This window comes from Apis mellifera, linkage group LG6 (assembly GCF_003254395.2).
Source record: "Apis mellifera strain DH4 linkage group LG6, Amel_HAv3.1, whole genome shotgun sequence".
Classification (NCBI taxonomy): Eukaryota; Metazoa; Arthropoda; class Insecta; order Hymenoptera; family Apidae; genus Apis; species Apis mellifera.
In genome coordinates, this window is record NC_037643.1 from 12713392 (window position 1) to 12734017 (window position 20626).

The window sequence follows — 20626 nt, forward strand, 5'->3', positions numbered from 1 at the left end:
AGAATCTCCTGAAAACTGCCTAAGAAAGAATATTTCTTTTTACTACGAATATTTAAGTAATACTATATTTTTGTAATTAGTAAAAACAAAAGTTAATTAAACACGGAATACATACAAATTCTTTCATTATATATCAATTCAAATTCCTTGTTCATTCGTGGAAATTATATATATTTTGAAACACCCTGTATCTCTACGCGAGAAGATCTCCCCGAGGAGAAAAAGGTAACCGTCGCGCTCCAGAGATTCCCTGGCGGACAGCCAAACATCCACCAACCAAGAAACCCTCAGACTCAACTGTATCCACTCCATCCATGGTCCTAGCCCATCCACCATCCTCTCCTCTTCCTGCCTCCCTTCCTTTCCTTGTCGAGCGTCTCCCTTTCTTTCTAACCCTGCCCCCCTCCCCCAGCTCTTTACTCGCATCTCCCGCCACCGAAATTCCATTTTCTAACCTGCAACGCCGCCTCTCGCCTCCCCCACCAAAGCTTCTTGCACGTCCTTTCGGCTGTCATTCCAACTGCTCGCTATCGTCCCGGTTATCACTCTCGTATCCACCGCTTCTCTATCTGCCCCACGCTTTTCACTCTCCGCTCACTCTCGTTTCCTCCCGTTCTCTTCCGTTCTCCTCGCGTGGCGCTTAGAGTTTTCCATCTAGAGTGGAGGGGGGAAGGACTCGATCGTTCTCGTTAAGATGGCGCGTGGCTCGATCACGTGAGCTCGTTCCGCCCGATGGAATGGAGAGCGAATAGAGAGCGATAAATATCGATCGAACGTTTCGAGGAGGATTTTCGCTGAAAAACAGTTTAAGAAGATTATTCGAAACGCACCACGAGCTATCCAAGCGATCAGCGCAATAAGATAATTGGTCGTACACGATCGTTGGAACGAAGCGGCTCGTGTCATTAACCGTGGTGGTGCATCGACCCAGTTGTTGCCGCGCCATTAACGGGTAATGACACTTTTTTCGAGCGGAACTCGACCGAACTGGATCGGCCGTCGATCGTTCCACCCGTTTGGCCACGAATACCTTCGAAGTTTGAACGTTGCTGCGATTTCAGAGAGCGTTCAGATTTGTAGAGTGAAGCGAATATATTTTACAGATACAAAAATACCGGTGAAATTTAATAGATTTAATAGGTTATTCGATAGAGATGATGATCAATAGTAATAATAGATAGTGATAGATTAAAAGGAGTAAATTAAATAGGTTAAATCTTCTATATATTCATTTGATCCAATTATCTGTGGTTTGTGATTATTCTTACTCTTTAATCAACATAAATTGGATTACAATTTATTTCTAATTTCTGATTTCGAAAAAAATAAAATTATCAGAGGAATTAACAATCGAATATTTGTTATTACTTTTATTACTTTCGATCATAAATTATACAACATTGTAGAAGGTTAACATTGTATAGTAACGCGCACTCTCTGTCGGCCGATTTTCGAAAGTAAAGCGAATTATCGATCGCAAGAGAGTGTTAAGATGACGAGAGGCAACGATCGTAACAACGGATGTCGCGATTTTTCAGAGTGAAAATCGGCCGGAACACGAAACCACTGACGGAACCGGCAATTTCATCGAGCGAGCTTAAACAGTCACGCGAGATGATTGATCTTCTCTCTCGCTCGATACATTCGTTTTTTGCGAGAGAAAAAAAAAAGAAGAGAAGAAAGGGGGGAAGGGAAAAAAAAAATAGTGTCAATCGCTCGCGATGTTCTGCATCCAATGTTCTGGCGGACAGTTTGATCGATTCGAGGAGCGTGCTTGAACGGAGTACGGTGAATTTCGACGTTTCGAGCATGCATTCGGTGTGATATTGGACGAAAATGGTTCAGAGCTCATTCATATAATTTTTTTTCGTGAATGAAGGGAAAAATGATTGGTATTGCATGAAAAATGAAAGGAATTTTTTAATGCATTCTGGAATAATTAAAAATCGTAATATTATATCCCGAAAGATATTCATGTTATTATAATTCTTTTAAAAAATATTCCAAGCGTGTTCAGAAACAAACAAAGTTATACATATATAACGGTATGATGTATAAAGACATAAATATCGTAAACATCGTTTCCCATTAAAATTTATATACACGCGTACGATAAAAATTTCTTTCGCGCAGATTCGAGTAGCAAAAATCAAATAAACTATCCAAAATATAATAAATATATCATATTCATGTAATATATCATATTCGAGAATACTCGAGTACATCTTCCGTCCCTTTTAGAATCGTTTTTCATTTGGCTAATATTTTATAAAAAAACACAAATATAAAATATCCCTCTCGTGCATACGAATACTTTCGAACCATCAGTGACGATGAAAATGGCGGTGATCAGAGAGAAATATGAAATATCAAAGCATTTTTTGATTGGTTCTATTCTTCCTTTTATCGCTACGAAACTTGCTCGTTTTTAAATAGAATAAAAGAAGGAAATAAATTATATTTCTGGAAACAGAACTTGATACACGAGATAAAATAAATTATAAAAAATTCTATTATTTATGAAAAAAAACTATGGAAATTTAATTTTTAATCTCGTATATAAAAAAAAAAAAAGAAAAAGAAATACAGAATGAAATAAATTGTTAAAATTGAATAAAGTTAGAAGATGCATCATTGATAAACTGATAAAAATTCCTATAATATATAATTTAAAAATTATCTTTCAATGATAATAACCAGTTGAAATTTTTAAATTCGATTATACTAAAATATCAATTATTTATTTACCAATTAAAGTTTGTTATACGAGTTTTGATAACTAAAGACTTATTCGTTGACTAGTTTCACTGAAAAGTGGTTCCCTCTTATAGAAGAATCACTGAAAAAAAGTAGAGATTGAAAATCAATTAATCATAGAAGTATTCACGTATCAAATGTCTAACAAACGAATGTTAGAACACATAAAGTTTGAAAGCCTTAATTTTTTTTCCATTGAAATCCTATAAAATGTTGCACACAATTCTGTCACTACATGATAAAAACTTTACTTTATGATCGCATTGTATTTCTATCTGTCCATCCAATGAATGGCCCCGCGAGAAAAATGTCTGGATTGTATATATATCATAATACCATTGAATCTTATTATGGAGAACACGCATAGGACATAGCGCAAGTCGAAACTGTATAACCGACTACTAGATGTCGCTAGTGATGCTCGTTCATTCATCTAGGTATTCGTTTCCACCGATTTTCACGCGTGGCGGCGTGACGACTGTTTACGCGTGGAATGGCCGCTGACCGCGTGTCTGACGCGCAACAATTTATGTTCGATGATACAAAGGGTGAGTTGTGCGCGCGCGTGTCTGTCACAGTGTCTCTCGAACGCAACGATCAAAGGCTTTGATCTCGACCCTCCGGCTGCAAATGACGCCGTAATTTCAATCATAGTTACGAAGGATTGTAAGGTTCGGATTATGCGTCCTTTAGTCCACTGATCGATCGGTATAACAGTTCTATATAATTCTGACAATTGACTCTTCACGACTTTGCAATGCCAACTTACACGTGATCTCAAAGGATGAGAAGAATTCAACAAACTGTTTGTTCCGTTATTACCATGGTACAAACGAATTATTACCGTGGTACAAATTATCGAAATTGGAAATGGAATTGAGAATATTATTATTAGAGTCAAGATTTATCGACTGTACTATCGAGTATAGCTATTTTACTCGTATAAATTTGATTTCTTTTTTCTTTTTTTTTTTTTTTTTGATTTAAAATAATTTAAAAAATGTTAACGTTATTATGGCTAAATATTTTGCTTAATCGTGTTGAATAATAAAAAAAAAAAAAAAAATGGCAGCGATCGTACATTCAGCTCGACGTGTAAAACTATGCCGAGTTGGTAACTACTGCGCGTGATTTGCATAAGCAAATTTTACGCGGCATAAATGTTTCAGCGAGTCGTAAATTGGATTAAGCGGACTCCCTGGAAATTAGCCGTACAGTTTTTAGCCAGTGCAGCGATGCTACTTTCGCGGACTCGAGTTTGTGCTAAGATCGTGTTTGTTAAGTCAGCGTGCTCGCGCATGCGCGCGCAACGTATTTTCTGATACGTAAGTCCATAAGTTCTCGCCATATGCAAAAAGAACAATAACGAGATCAGTAGAGTGTGCATACAATTTTGCGATTAATATATGTGGATAATCTACATGTAGTGCCGTTGAATATATATATATGGAACATTCTGCAAGTAATGATATATAGGATTTGTCACCAAAGTATGCTGATTAAAGATACGAAATAAGTTTGCCACGACACATGGTGAACCAAGTTAGATTTACTATCTTTTTGACGTTGAATATTAATGGTATCTTATTATAAGAAATATCTTCTGGAAATATTATCAAGTTTTTAAATAAGTTTGCAAAATATAATATGTTACGTTACATAATAAACTTTATTTTCGACTTCCACTCTGTCAACATTTATGAATTAATATCTCGTTTCAACTTTTAGATCGAATCTAATTTCTTGGTGTTCATAATCGATAAAATTCTGCGATGGATCAATATTGAACTGGAAAACATTTGATCTCCGTGATATTAGAAACTGGCCAATGCGTATGAACACGATGAGTTGTTAGTAAACACGGGCAGGTTGTAAACATAAGGGAGTACGTGTAATTGCACTTTGCAGATCCACCAATGATCCAGTTGCATCGAATAGCTCGTACAGTTCTTAACGCGTGACTGTTTGTACACACGTGTTATTTGAAACGGTACACGGAGTGAGATAAAATCAATATAGGCGTTTATTGTAATATCTACTGGAACAGTAAACAAGATATTTAATTGGGAACACATATTTGATATGTGCTATCTAGGTCATTGATTCTGACTCATTGTCAGATACTACAATTGATGTAAACACATGTCTCTAAACTGAAAATTATTTGCAAATTTATACAAATTCAATATTAATAGTAAAATTCGTGAATAAAAATACATCTGTATTATACAAGTATACAAAGAATAAAATCGATATTTAAAAAAAAAAAACTATGAACGTAAATTACTAGTTGCAATTCAGAGGTATTTGTTTTTATTCGTAATTTTTAACCTTTGAATTTTTCATCCTTCTGTTTACAAAGTTTCATTAAAATTTGATAGCAACATTTTATAGAATTCCATTGCAAAATATTTTCTCTCATTCCGGAATAAAATTTTTCAAATAATAATATTACATGTACTTTTCTACAAAAAAAAATAATTTTGCAATATTTTATTTTTATAAATAATAATTTCTTTTTTTTTTAATCATCATAAAAATCGCAAATAACATTTTTTAAATTAAATATTTCATCTTTTATAAAAAAAAAAAAAAAACTATTTTCGAATGACCTTTCAACGTTTCGATGTACATTCCGATACACATCGTTGTACAGTATAGAAACTTAAGAAAGTCTCTGTCCAAGATGCGCATGCGCTAGTATTTTGCTCTTACACAATTCGTAAATCCTAGAGATTCGAAAAGAACAATATCGCGACGACGATTCGTCATGCTGGTGTGTACCGAAGCGTGGCCCGAGGATCCGGGAAATTTCGTAAAAATCCTGGAACGCGAGGACAGTGACGAATTGCCGGGCAGATAAAGGGGCGAGAGACGTCTTGAAACAACCTTGCCCCCAGTCCGATGAAGACGAAACTTTGCTGCGTCGAAGCGCAAGAAGGAACGTTAACCTCATTTCTTCTGCTCGCTAATGACTCGCCGTTCAGCTTCAGTAATTTTTTCTTCTCTCGGCCAAACTTCTTTCTTTCCTTCCCCTTTCCCATTTTTTTTCTTGTTTGGTTTCAACGTTTGCCTTAATTGGTAATTTCAAGAGGCAACTTGAGACCTGAATTCTTATATTCTGTGCTTTGGATACGATGTGAAGCGCGTTGTTAATCTAACCTAACCTCGTAGAGTGATTAACACGTTTTGTATATGCAGAGTGGAATAACACGTTTGCAAATGAATTTTTCACTTAACTTAACTTCTACTACGATTCATTTATCATTATTCTTTTTTGTGGGGACAAACAGGTATATCATCACGTGGTGCTTAATGCTTAACCTCATTTCGAGTTCAACGCACCGAAACAAGAAATTTTACGCGGGCAATTATTATTAATTATCGTTGGAGTTATTAACTGATATGTTGAAAGCATTTCAAAATTCAAAAAAAAATATATATAGAGAAAAAATTACAATGGCCGATCTTGGTTCGATCGATGGAAGGAACGTCAGTAGGAGTTACATTAGTTATGAACTCATTAACTATACAGATAAAGGGAAGGCGGTTCGCGACGTTCCACCAACTAGAATATGCATGACGTTTCGAGCCGCTGGCTTCTCGGGACTGTGCGCGGAAGAGAGCAGAATTGAATTGCAACGTCAGACTGCCATCGACCGGGCCAGAAGGCTTAAAAATTAACTAGTAGACCCGGATCTCGATGCGCTAATATGCGTATCGATGCAGATTTGGTGGCGCTGTGTACTCTTCACTCTGTTTTACCGATACAGTTTATATAACGATACGGTTTCGGTCGGATGAATTTCTTCTTTTTTTTTTTTTAGAGATAAATATCTCTTTTTAAGGGAATATGAACAACACATATATATGGAAATAACATGTGAGGTAAACTGATATGTATAATAAATATCAGAATTCTATTTATTCATTGTATAAGTAGACATGGAATATTGAAATAGAGTATACCGATATATTTGAAATGAAAAATTTATCCGACTGGGGATATTTTCACAAACTCTGTGTTATAAAAATTGCTTCAGATATATATTTATAAAATTAATTGAATTCTATATGAAAAATAAAATTACGGATATGGAAAGAAGCCAATAATAGTATCTATAAAAATAATCTAAACTATAAACAAAATGTAAATACGTTTCTAGAAATGTTTACCATGCGTAAGCCCATAAGCAACCATGTACTATAATTCGTGGATACCGGAGTAAAAGTCGTCGTACGAGTCGTATCTAATAAATTCAATTATCTCGTAATGGTAACGGGGGGTCAAGTTGCTAGCAAGATCAGCCGTAGCTTTTGCCGGTTGTCCTGCTAACAAGACACTAGTTACGAGGTCATTACTTTTACTTGCTCGTTGTTAATCTATAACGATGGAAACGCGAGAAGGTTTAAGCAGTTAAGCTGATTTTCTCTACCTCGTTAACCTCTTCTCGTTACGTATCAATTGAACCAATTTTGCATCAACATTATTATCGTTTTTTTCTTTTTACTCGCATCAATTATTTATTATTTGAGAACCGAGATATCTATCAGAAATATCTTTCATCGTATCTACCTATCCTTTCAATAAACAACTCGAAAAAAATTCAATTCACAAAAAGAACAAAAGAAGCATTTTCAAATAAACTCGTTTCATTTTTGCTATCTCTTCACTCCACGAAATTCTCTTTTCGAACAAAATTCTTCGAATTCGAGGTTAAAAAAAAAACCTATCCCTCCAAAATTCATCTAAAATCAAATATCACTCCGTCAGCATGCCCAAAACTACAACAACAACCGAATTAATTACAATACAACGGATTAAGCACGCTTCCATTTATTTGTTGCAGAGTACTTGATGTCGGGGAATCCACGCAACTATCCGGCCCGGTCCCCAGGGGTCGCTTCCACTCCGACCGTAACCAGGTAAGCGGGTATAGATACGACGAATTTTCCCGCGCGAGATCTCGATCGGAAGCGCCATATCCTGACGCATCCATATTCCAACAGGCAATAACACAGATTTCCGCGTAAGCCAGATCACGTAAGCGGATTTTTCGCGCGGCGGCCGACAAATCCGCGAGACTTATCGGTTTACCTAGTTGCCGGATTTCGCGTGGTTGAATTAAGCCGCGAAAAATCGACCGTGCTGTTGACTCTGCCTCGTGAACGCGTATCCCTCCCCCCACTTCTTCCCTCGCGGATCCGAAATCAACGAACTCTTCCCCCTTTTTTTTTTTGCATATCGTGATCACTATAAATCGTGGCGATACGATTTTTTTTCTCTTTTTTTTTTTTGCTAGAGAGTGTGTAGGAATTTGAAATTTGTGCGTTACGGGCGATCCATTATAACGTGGTTTAGGTTTTAGGTTTTATTTGTGGTTTCGATTTCGATCGAGATTTTTTGTAATTTCGTGGAATTAGTCTTTATTTAATTTTGTTAACGGATTTAGAATCGTATGAATTACACGAATTTTTTGTAAAAAGAAAAAGAATATTATAATTTTAAGAAAAAGTATAAGTATAATTTTAAGAATATTTAAGAAGAAGTTTCGTTATTGACTCGTTTGCGTAAAGGACGCAAATTATGGTACACGTATATCTTATTACGTTAAAATATTCTGTAATTTCACGGAGTAGAGTTTCTTTTTACGAATTTTTATAAATAAGTATATTTAGAATTGAAGAATACTTTCTTAGAACACTCATTCGTAAGAAAATCTCGCTGAAGAACACTTGTCGCTATGTATGAAAGAGGTTGCTCTTGATTTATCGAAATACTTTTCGAATGCCACGTTTACAGTTCAAGAAGTCTCCAAGTTTCCAAGAAAACGTTGTTATTCAATATTTTGACTTCAATTTTATTAATCTCGTATCATTTTAAAACATTCTATTGAAATGATATATATATCACGATGAATTAATATTATTAAATCAAAAAATAATACTTTGAAAATAATGAATTACTTCACTTAACGACGTATAACCTCAATTATACGAAACCAAGTATATTATGTATATACTTTTTTCCACTTCTTTTTAACACGAAGTTAAATGAAACATCAAATTACCAAATTTAACGCGTATACACATTCGATCCTTGCTTCGTTCAACATTTGGCCGGCATTAACGGACAGGATATTAGCGACAGGAAAACAGCGGGATCGAACCGCAGAAGTGCCATTATCCACCGCGAGGCTGTCGTTTAATGCCTCTCTAACGATTACAAATCTTCAGCCGGCCACTTCCGGCAATTAGCGAGTCATTAACGGTTCCCTCGAGCTGGTGCTCGAGGCCGGCCAATAAAATTGGCGCGGCAATTTCGAATTCGCGCGACAATTCTTGCGAATTCAATATGGCGGGGATGGAATCTGATGGCGGAGGACGAAAAAGTTGGGGATATTCAAATCAATCGGTTGAATGGAGCGCGGACGTGATCGGAAGGGCAATAAATCGCGGACAAAATGGCGGGCAGGGAAGGCGAATGATTTCGAAGACGTTTCAATTCAAATGAGGACGAACTTTTAAAATATTTAGAACGTCGTACCGCGTTCTCCTTCCTTCATTTCGCCGCCCTTTTCTCTTCCTTTCTCTCCTTCCTTCCTTTTCTCTCGTCATTGCCAATGCACGCGAAATATCGAATTAGACCGTTCCTTCATTCCGCGTCGTCACCTTTATTGCTATCCTATCTCTCTGGATAGGTTTTCTTTCGGACACTCTTTGCAAATAATGTTTGAAAGAGAAGCGTGATTCGTAATTCTGTGTTACGTAAAATTTAAATATGGCGATATTTAGATACATCGAGATTATGAAAATAAAAAGAAATTGAACGTGCAGAGTATTTTATTTTATCATTAACAGGTTTGCAGACGACAGATTTAACAGTTTAAAGAATAATGGTCGGTGGTCTTTGCCATTTTTTCCTTTTTTTCCTCTCTCTTTATAATTTGTATTCGATATTTTACCAAGTAATCTGGAAACTCGATTTCCTATAATACACTTTCATCAATCGATATTGGAATTTTAGATTTTGAACGTATAGATTTTTAGAATATTCGTGTACAATGTATTAAAAGCAGAGAATTTCCGGTCTTAACGGAGAATTTAAAATATCGTTCGTTAAATTTTATCCTGTTATTTACAAACCCAACTATTACAACCTTTAAAAAAAAATTTATTTATACCTTTTTCTTTTAAAAATAACACGTTAAATCTCGTTTCTTCAATTAATTATTATTCATATTGTAGCATATAATGAAAAATAGGTTAGATCTCGAATATTTTAACGAATCTTGTAAATGAAAAAAAAAGAAAAGAAAAAAAAACAGACTCGTGTAGAAATTCCGCGTTTCTTATTATTCCCTTACGATATTCTGAAATGAAAGAGTAACGATCCAAGTGGAATGAATTCGCACGACGTGTTTAAGTGATATTTAAGTGCGACTTAATGGAGTTATACTCACTGGGGTTAAGCGAATGCAGCGTGAAACGAGGTCACAGCCGAGTGATCGCGAGTAGTAAGCCTGTTTAATCGCTCGATTTATGCCATTTTCTTTCCCAACTGGTGGAGGGCACGAAAGAAAGAAAAAAAAAAAAAAATTACCCCGTTCCGTTTAATTAAATCGCTATTTCAATCGAATAAATATTGATTCCCGATTTTTCGGGCAAAATTTATCTCGAACAACGAGATATTTATATTCTGTTAAATCGGCGAGTAAGAATTTTTCGTATTTGTTCTTTCTTTTCTTTTTTCTTTTTTTCAGCGCGAAAATATACGAAAACAACCCAACCGTTATCGGATAGGCTTAAGTTTTAAAAAAAAAGTTTCAATAATTGCGCACACGTTTTTCCCTGATAATCAATTAATTGCTCGGTAATTGGGCGGGGGAGGGGAGGGGAAGCAACGATAATTAGGTTGCTACCATGCATATCTGCAAAGACAAACACGGCCAAATTGAACTAAATAATCGTTACCAATAACAACACGTAGCATAACAATGCAACTCGAACGGACCTAGTTGTTCCACAACTTCCCCCCTCCGCACTCCTTCTCCTCCTCCTTCTCACTATGCACAAATCGAATATTTTTGCTCCACAATATCTCCACCTCCGCGTTGTACGATCCACCCGGAGGAGGTTCACCAAAAACCATCCACGAAAAGCATTCTCTGGTCAAATTAAATTCCATTCCTTCGAGCGATATTCGTAAATCGAGTAAAACGCCATAAAAACATCGGCGAATTTGTGGCCCCATCTGCGGGCCGAATAATTCCAAGAGCAGCGATCCCCCTCCCTCCCTCCCTCCCGCTTTCTCTCCTCTCAACCACGAAAAGTAGTTCGGCCATCGTCGAACAATGCCATCCTTTACCCCCTCGCATCCTCTCTCTCTCTGTCTTTTTTCTTTTTTCTTTTTTTTCCTCTCTCTCTTCCTCGGAGACGCGTTCCAGCCTGGGTTGAAACATCACCAGAGGAGAGGAAAGGCCATCCGTGTCACCGGAAACGACGGGTCAGCGAGACGGAAGGTACTCTGTTGCTGAGGCAACCGTGAGCCGAAAGGACACACGCGTGGCTCTCGCCAAAGGTTTCTCTCTCTCTCTCTCTTTCTCTTTCTGTTCTATCCGCCGGACGTAACCTCTCTCGCTCTTTTTTTTTCTTTCTTCTTTCTGCCACTCTCGGATGTGGATCGTTAACGATGCGCTCCGTTGAAAGAGAGAGAGAGAGAGAGAGAGAGAGAGAAAGGGAGAATGGTAATGATTAGTGATACTCTGGGAGGAGGATAGGTTTTTGGTCCTTGGTCGTTTTTGATACGATAAAAGTTTGGATAAGTTTCGAAAATGAAGCTGGACACGAAATAATCGACTCTTAATTCTCCCTGCACAGTTGGAACTGAATGTTACGTTTAGGAAAAGAAAGGAAAAAGATGGAATATTTTTAGAAATATGGATTAAAAAAAAATGGCGTCTATTGTTTTATTCTTCATATATATATATACTCGATTTACTTTTGCTCTCCTTAAACTTGTTCTTTACCAAAAAGGATCGAAAGCGTAATTTCCGCCATGGACGTCGATGGAACTGCCCTCTGTATCGATACGATGGAACGAGAACGATGTCGGTTGGTGGCACTTATCGCTTATTAACCGAAGCAATTCCGCTAAAAGAACCGTCATCCGCACTCGATCGAAAGGAAAGCCTCTAGCTCTCCTCTTTTTCCCGATCGTTACCGCACTTTATCCATCTGCTCGTTATCTTTCCTCTCGAGATTCCTGATTGGCGGAGCCTTTCGAAAACGATAACGGAGAGAGAGAGAGAGAGAAAAAAAAAAGAAAGGAAAAAAGATGATCGTTATTGTACGAAACGGAATATCTAGAATAAAGAACCGTTGTTTTGCTTTGCTTGCCGCGATTTATTTCGACGTTATAAATATAAACATCGTTGTTTCATCATTCACGAATCTATCGTAAGGTTTGATCGGTTAAAAAAAGAGTTTAATCGATGAATCTCTCAAAAAAAAAAAAAAAAAAAAAAAAGAAAAAAGATTCCCATGATTTCCTTCCTTTTTTCGTTGTTTTGATACGATTCGGGATATATTAACGAATTTTTATATTTAACATAATTAGAAAGAGAGAGATGTACCCGTATTTCAATATAAATTGCAATTCAATATAAATAAACGATATTCGCGCACTACTACCACTACCACTACTACGTATATAGGGAGGAAAATTTTCAAAAAATATTTTCAGTAATAACAGAATACATATGCGATGATATTCATGACGTTCAAATTTGAAACGTAAATAACTGGAAGCGAAGCACAAGCATCGGCCGCAATGAAACTCGCTGAATTCACAATTTCGACATTGCAAACATAGCGCGGTATAATATTTTCGGAACAAATAACGTTACACCTGTTCGACCTGTGGACAAAAGGCCGCGACGGTAACACGGTGGGCCGCGGTATCGAAAGGGAACGGCGATCGACGGCGTGTTTTACGAGGGAGATCGTGGAATTATGAGGCGCGACGATAAGGCTTTCGAAAGATTTATTTATCATGGAACACCAATGTAACCACGGTTTACTTTTCTTCTTTCCGGATTTTTCTTTTTTAATCGACCCCCCCTGGCACATTGCACGTTCCAGTGTGAAATCTTCAACGATGAGAAATTTTTTCCAGTTATCGTTCCAGTAAACGAAATTTTACAAAGTAATATTATTAAAATTATATAAAAGGAAGGATCGATTTGCATTGTGTAAATCATCGGATTATTATTCGTTACTCTTTGAAGATTCCAGAAATGAACACAAAAATTTTTGAAGCTTATTTATAGAGTTACAATTAAAGTTGAATGAAATGAAACAATTTATATTAATCATTTTCCCTATTTGTGACTTAATAATTAAGTCTCCATAGGTGAATATATTAATATATTATATATTGTGTTTAAAAAATTTGATTTCTCTTTAATAATCTTTATATTCGTAATTAAATATTTAATAATTCTAACAATCGCCTATCCCTTCTAAAATTTTGGTCCCAACTAGTTATCAAGGGGTTAATTCCCGGCAGACGTCTTAATCTCGGTTTCAATTCACGCTACTCCCTCTTCTATCACTCTATCCGTCTCCCCCTCCCGCCCTCCTCTCTTCCTCTCCCCTCTTCCTTTCGAGCTTTTATGCTTGCCTCGAATGGAGTAACAAAAAAAGTCTTACGCTTTTCACGAGACGCAAAACGCGGCTGGACCCTTATTTTTCTTCCTCCTCGCCGTCGTTTCCTCATCCCTACTACCTCTATTACCCGCAAGACGGAGTGGGGGAAGACGTCTGTTGGGCTGGTACGCTCGAAGAAACACGACCGTAATTGCGTTACAATATCCTCGTTGTCGTCGTCGTCGTTGTTGTTATTGTTATTCCGTGGGATTGTAATGTGTAATTCAGGCTCGCTTGAAATTCGTCGGGGTAATTGAGCTGAATGTGGCATTGTGGCTTGTATGGAGAGAAAGAGTTTTTAATGTACGCGCCTAAGTTTTCTTTTTTTTCTCTCTCTCTCTCTTTCTTTCATTCTTTCTTTTTTTCTTTCTCTCTTTCCTGTTTTTTCGTCGGTTTCGTTTCGCAGTGGAGTGAGGCAGGCATTTGGGGGGGGAGGGATAGACGAGGGGTAGAGAGACGGGCAGGTTTGTTACTTCTAAAGGTGGAGGAGTTGGGTTGATTGCGATTCTTTGAAACTTTGATTTCCACCATCCTTGGACAGGTTTACGACTCGGTAATTTCCGTCTTTTCAGAAGTTGGTAAATAATGTACAACAGCGTATCCTTGATTAGCCCGTGGGAGAGAGGTTTTTCTTTTTTTTTGATTTGCCGATTTTGAAAATCGAATTAAGTATCGTTGGATCGATTCGAGGATTATACGCTCCAACTTTAAATTGTTACGATCATATTTAAATGTTCTTCCACTTTATTACTCTTGTAATAAACTTTTACGAGCTCGAAAAAAAAAAAAGAAAGAAACACTGTCCTCTCGTAGGATACAGTCGCGAGATGATCTTATACGTATTACTGTTGAGAGATATATATATATATATATATATATATATATATATATATATATATATATAAAACAAGTCGTAAATTCGATCTGCCGTAAATTCAAATAGCATAGGATGGCATATCTTATACACTACATACATTTTTTCATTACTACGATACGATAAAGTTTCGTTACAATGATCGTATCCAATTTTCATCGGACTATTTGAATTTACTACACCCACATATTGCAATAAAATCCATAGATACATCTCTGAGACTGATTCGAGACAGTTATGTAAAATCTAACCTAACCTGTCAAAGACCGATATAATTTCCGAGCGAAATATTCCTTAAATGATTTCGAAATTCTTACCAATCAAAACGGTTCTCCGTCCAGATTAAAATATTTCAACGTTGAAAAAGAAACAGACGAGCCAACTATTCTTCCGCCAGAGTGTACTATTCACGAATGGGCTCTGTGAAAAAGAAGAATGCCGGTGAACACGACAGTGGCCGGTGTGTTAATAAAAATCCGTGTGGCGCGCATGCGAGTACGGGGAATGGCTCGCGTGACACCGCGTGATACCGTCGGTAATATTTTTCCGGACGGCGGCAGCCTCTTGGCCGGTTTACATGGCACTGTGCCCGTGTAAAATTTCACGCGTAAATCCGCGACAACGGAACGTAATTTTCGGACGTGGCCCATGATCGATATCGTGGCCAGATAGAGACTAGGACAGATCGTAAAAATCGTAAAGGCGAGTTCTCGCGTGCTTATTGCGTCAAACGATGCCAACCTATGCGTGCACATTTTAGATTTAAACGGTGAGTGTTTATTTTGCGTCGATAAGGTAGAGGGTGCTGCATTGAAACAAGGAAAGAATATACAGGTTATGTACATAGGTATATGTATAAGTGAGACAATTGACAAATGACTTTAGAAAAAAATGTTATGCCTCTTTAATTCAACTGTATTTTTCGAGATATTTTTGTTCCTGTCCTATTGATAGTTTTAATATAATTTCTTTAATTTTTCAATAAATGAAATTTTCTACAGTTGATTGTTTTTTGATTATGTTATTTACTTGTTAGAGTATAAGAAAATGTTACGAAAAAGATTCTGCAGATATTCTTTTAGTGATTTTATAAGTATTAATGTATAGAAAGATGTATGAAATGATCTCTATTCTATTACTGATATTAAAAATTAAATTTTTATTTTCTGTATGATTCCTCGTTTATAAAATTAAAATGGAACATAAAATTTGGATCTATTTAGATTTACACAGTTTTACTACAACATAGATTTTATTCTATATATATTTCATTGTAATAAATTGAACTTCCCTAGGGACTTTTTATGTAACCAAACTAAATAACAAGATTAAAATTATCTAACCTATATTACAAATATAGAATAATATGTTACTGATGTTCTGTTACTGACGTTCTTCAGATCTGGGATCGCATTGTTTTTCGCTTTGCGCAACTTTCTGTCATATTGATAATTTAAACTCGTAATTAAAACAACTTTCTCAACTAATCGTTAATTACGCGACGCGGTACAATAAAACTTCTTTCAGGATATATCGTGCAAAAATTTTCAACGCGTTGACTGATGCAGAGATCGTCGAAAAACGGAAATACAGAAATATGCGTGAAATATTTCTTTTATCCTCCTTTATTTTTTGAGAAAATTACCGTGTCAAGGAAAGGGTCGAACGTTGGCTCACAGATTGTCAATTGTATTCACGCGTAGATTGATAAAAATTGTGAAATTGTTATTCATCAAAGTATCGTATATAATGTATTCGAAACATTTTTATGGAAGATAAATTAATTACACGATTCATCCTAATTACACATATCAATACAGATCATGCAATAGAGATTCCATTTTTGTACGTGGGTCATCTATACGCCAGAATTTCTCGATTACACCGGTAATTGCGACATTGCGTGCGAGATGCACCTTGATCGAGCGTCACGTGGTGGTCGACTGGCATAAATCCTTTTTCGACGTTGGGGGTAACTGGGGCGGTCGTTACCGCGGCTCAAAAATTTTCGAATACAGGAATTTGCATGGAGAGTGACGGCGACGTTCAATAGGGGGCGCACGTTTTCGTAAACAAATTCATCAAATTGAAATCGAGGAAACGGACAGCGGCGTGGAATTACAAATCTGGTTGGAGACGGGGAAATGTGTTCGATTTATAACTCACTTGTTTGAAATTGTGATTGAAACACTTTGATTCCATATTAGTAGTATCAAAGTTGGTAAATATTGGAAATATTGATTTTTAGTATAGATGAAACATAATAACGTGAAAAGTTAATGATAATTATAAAAAAATTTAAATAAATTATTATAATAAAAAATTCCCTGTGATGTAATTCGTTTAATAATTTTGAAGCTTAAATATGAAAGAATAATAAGAGAGATAGAACGAATAAGATTTTTTTTTATGAAAATTATTAACTGTTAACAACATTCATTAATTAGTATGAATATTGCAAAATGGCTTTTCATTATGTATGATTAAAAAAAAATCACTTGGAAAAGCTAAAGTTAAATTAATTGCGATACAACCAAGACGAGGATAATTTAAAATAAAATACAAAAAAAAAAAAATGTATTAAAGTTTATTTTTGAAAAGATGTATTCTAGTAAATCATGTTTGAAAACTTGTCAAGTACACGTGAATTTGGTCATGACTGGATACGAGTGAATAATTGACAGGGCATTCTACGTGTGAAAATAAATCGAAAATAAATAGAAATAAAATTTTTACAAAATAAATATCGTCTATAATTAATTTTCGCTGCAATAAAAAAGGATGTAATGTAATAATGAATTCGCTATTTAATCATTTTATAAAATTATAAAATATTCGCACACAAAGATGTTTCAATATCCTTTCTATTTGCATATCGTAAAATATTATATTAAAATTCCAGAAATTAATCTCAGTCTTCTTCCATGGTATTTTCCACGAGTCTGACAATATATCGAGCAAATCATTTCCGCCAACGCCAAAATTTCAGTCAAAGCCACTACGTCACAGTTAATACCTGACGTTTATTATCAATGGGGACCGGCGAATACTTTGAACTGTCGTCCGATTTCCCGCTTTTCTGGTTTCGACTCTGGTTTCACGTCCATAAAATTCACTCTTTCTCCGTCTATCCACGGCCATAAACATTAATCTACTAGAACACGTGCACGCCTGTTCTAATTATAATTAATGGTATTATAATAATGGTTAATTACAATTTATGCAAAAACTTGTTCAATAATGGACGGCAAAAGACGTATTACATCAGTAGTCGACTCGAATGTTAATGATAGTTTAAATCTTTTAAGCGACGATAATTTATCCTGCGTGCGTATCTTTGATTCGAAAATACAATCAATTTTCCGATATGTTATAAACAATATTTTAAATAGATGAAAAAAAAAGAGGAAATAAATTGACAAAGTATTCACGATCATCAAAAAACGATTCAAAAAATAATTTTCAACTGACTTAGCCAATTTCTATGATCTTACTCTTATATATATATTTCTTTTACTTATAGTAATTAAAAAAGTGCAAAGACATTCTTGTAAGGAAAGAGAAGAAGTAAAAAGAAGAAGCTTGTCGAGAAGAGTGCACGCGAAGCGAGCAAGGCTCCAATTTCAATTATCCGCTCTCGCGGAAAATTCTATCCGTCGTGGCTCCTCTTGTTTTTCTTCTAATGGACTGATATCGAATTACCGAGATATTTATTTATCCTGAAGAGTCGCGAGATCGCAAGGACCGAGATCAAAGCTCGCAAAGATTCCTTTTTCCATCTTTCTCAGATCATCTTTTGTTTCGCAGACAAGGAAAATGCTTCTCGAACTCGAGCTGGGTAAACAATCGAAAATAGGAATTGGATGTAAATACATTTTTCGCGGCATGTGAACTTTTGTTTTTAAACAAAAGTTGGGTAATTTTTCGAATCGAAAAATTTCACGAGAAAAATATTTATATTCTATAAATATAAAAATTGTTGTATTGTATCGTCCAAAAATATATTCCATTTATTATTATTCCATGCTTATGAAATAATTTGCCATAAATGGTAATAAACAACTTTCTCCGTAATCTCATTAATTCACTGTTCAAATTATTCCACCAACATAATCGCCTTTAAATCTCTGTTTAGATCCATAATACTTCTCTAATGTACGTATATTCCACAAAACTCACTAAGTATAATAATCCTCAACTCATACAGATTATTCCATTTCTGTCATTAATTAATTAATAAATCTATTTGGCCAACCATTGAATAAACACAAAATTAAACAATCTTTTAATAAAAATCTGTATTTAATAACTTTATCCACCTTGCTGTAAAAATATAAAAAAAAGAACGAGAAAAAAGATGGATATTATAAAACAAGTATTAGCCTTATATGCATTAATAGTGCGAATAGCACTAACGAGATCGCAATGGCTTTTGAGGCCGCCTAGTAGCGATAATCGGTACTAAGAATGATTGCAATAATATAATACGTTATATATAAGAAATATCATGAAATTTTACATTCATTATTTTTAAATTAATTTTTAAATTAATTAGCAGTCATCAAACATAAATAATTACAAAATTTTCATCTGTCGAATCTTGAATTCAGTGTATAACATTTAAGATATATTACAACAAATTATAAACTGTATGTATGCTTTGTACACGCGACGTATCCTAGCGACGAGCAAATTAAGACAAAAAACTGGTATGGCGAGGAAGAAATAGCGGGGGAAAAAAAAATATAGAGAAAAAGAGAAAAAACACGGTGAAGAGATTCGCGAGATCCGATATGAAATAGCAACGGGGAGTCTACGGCGTGCATAGTGTACAGAAGAGTCGGTGCAGTCAATATTATCGTTCAGTCGAACATGGGGCGAACGTGAAAGAAAGCAATCGATATACCAGGAAGGAATAAGATCCGGATTCCCGACGTTATTTCGTGATATCGCCGCCCACATAAATTTTTCTAATCCAATCCAACCGACTGAATGACTCTTCTCAACACTATCAATCGTCGAGGCACACCAACGAATTTCGAATTTCACTAAATTATTTTTTTAGAATCGTATAAGAATTTTTTTCTCGTAATTTGTTTAATTTTTGTACTTATACAAGCGACTTATAAAATATAAAAATGAGAAATTTAATGAAATAATACAAGATTACACCTACAAACGATTCAAAATTCTTTTCCTGAAAATCAAATCTCTACCTGTTGTGAATTTAGTCAAATCCAGTAAGGAAAGATCTCGTTTAATACACCATACAAAATGAGATAGAACCATAAAACCATTCTCGAAACTTTCTTCCCTGGTCACACCCACTCATCTTAAGACTCGACTTTAATTCACGTTTTTCTCTTTCTTTCCTTGCCTTTCTTTTTTTTTTTCTTCTTCTTCGCTGAATTCCAGCCCCCTGTGGCCGAAGTTCTAACTCGAATTATTTTCCTCGCTTCATGATTACTTCAGCGTGATTTAAATGAAAGCGAGAAGCGTCGTGCGCGGAGGAAAACAAGCCCTTCCCCCATCCCCCCCATCCGTTCGAGATATCGTGGCGTGAGTTGCGTAGCAACAGGCCAGGGTCAAACGGAAACAGCGGCGAGAATATTCGAGCGAATCTCGAGTCGTAATAAAACTCGATTCGCCCCCGTTATAAAGATACATTAGCGGCGTTATTCCGTGCTTTCGAGTATACGTCGTTTCCCTTTCTCGCGGCCATTACTCTTCCCCGACAAGTGTGTTTTCTACCCGTAACTTTCGCCAACCATTAACCGCTTGTTTCGTTGCGCGCCGCACGAGTGACGACAGAGAAAATTTTTTAACCAATAAACCTTGTAATTGAGAATGCAAAGAGATGAATAATAGTTAGAGCACAACGTTTAAAGCGATGAATATAATTTTTAAAGGATATTTAGCTAGTATAATATCGCAGGTGTTGTGATAGATACAATTACACAATAAGTTAGGTTATTTCGGAGAGCCATTATTATCTTTGCAGGTTAATTGAAACAGTTAGGTTATGTTACCCGTATAGGGATTTGTAATCGTAGTAGTTAATGTAATTCCTACAAGTTGTTTTAGAAAAATATAACATACAAAGGTATATAATATTTAAACTGTATAAAATTGTATATTTTTTAGATTATCTTCGATATTATTATTTCTTATATTATTTCTTACGCTTTATTTTTTACTCATATCAATCAGTCGTATAATATTCTTTCGACTTTTCTACACCCTCCACACAATTGATTACACGCGATGAAGCATGCCAGCAAATTT

General features: G+C 35.7%; 1 protein-coding gene across 6 annotated transcripts in view; it reads left to right on the top strand.

Moving 5' to 3' along the window:
• Positions 1-20626, top strand: part of LOC411155 (teneurin-a) — a 658614-nt gene that overhangs the window by 457678 nt on the left and 180310 nt on the right. For all 6 annotated transcript variants that reach the window (XM_006569977.3, XM_006569976.3, XM_006569975.3 and 3 more), the window contains one exon: positions 7608-7683. In XM_006569977.3, the coding sequence (XP_006570040.2) occupies positions 7608-7683 (76 nt within the window). The remainder of the gene's footprint in view (positions 1-7607; positions 7684-20626) is intronic.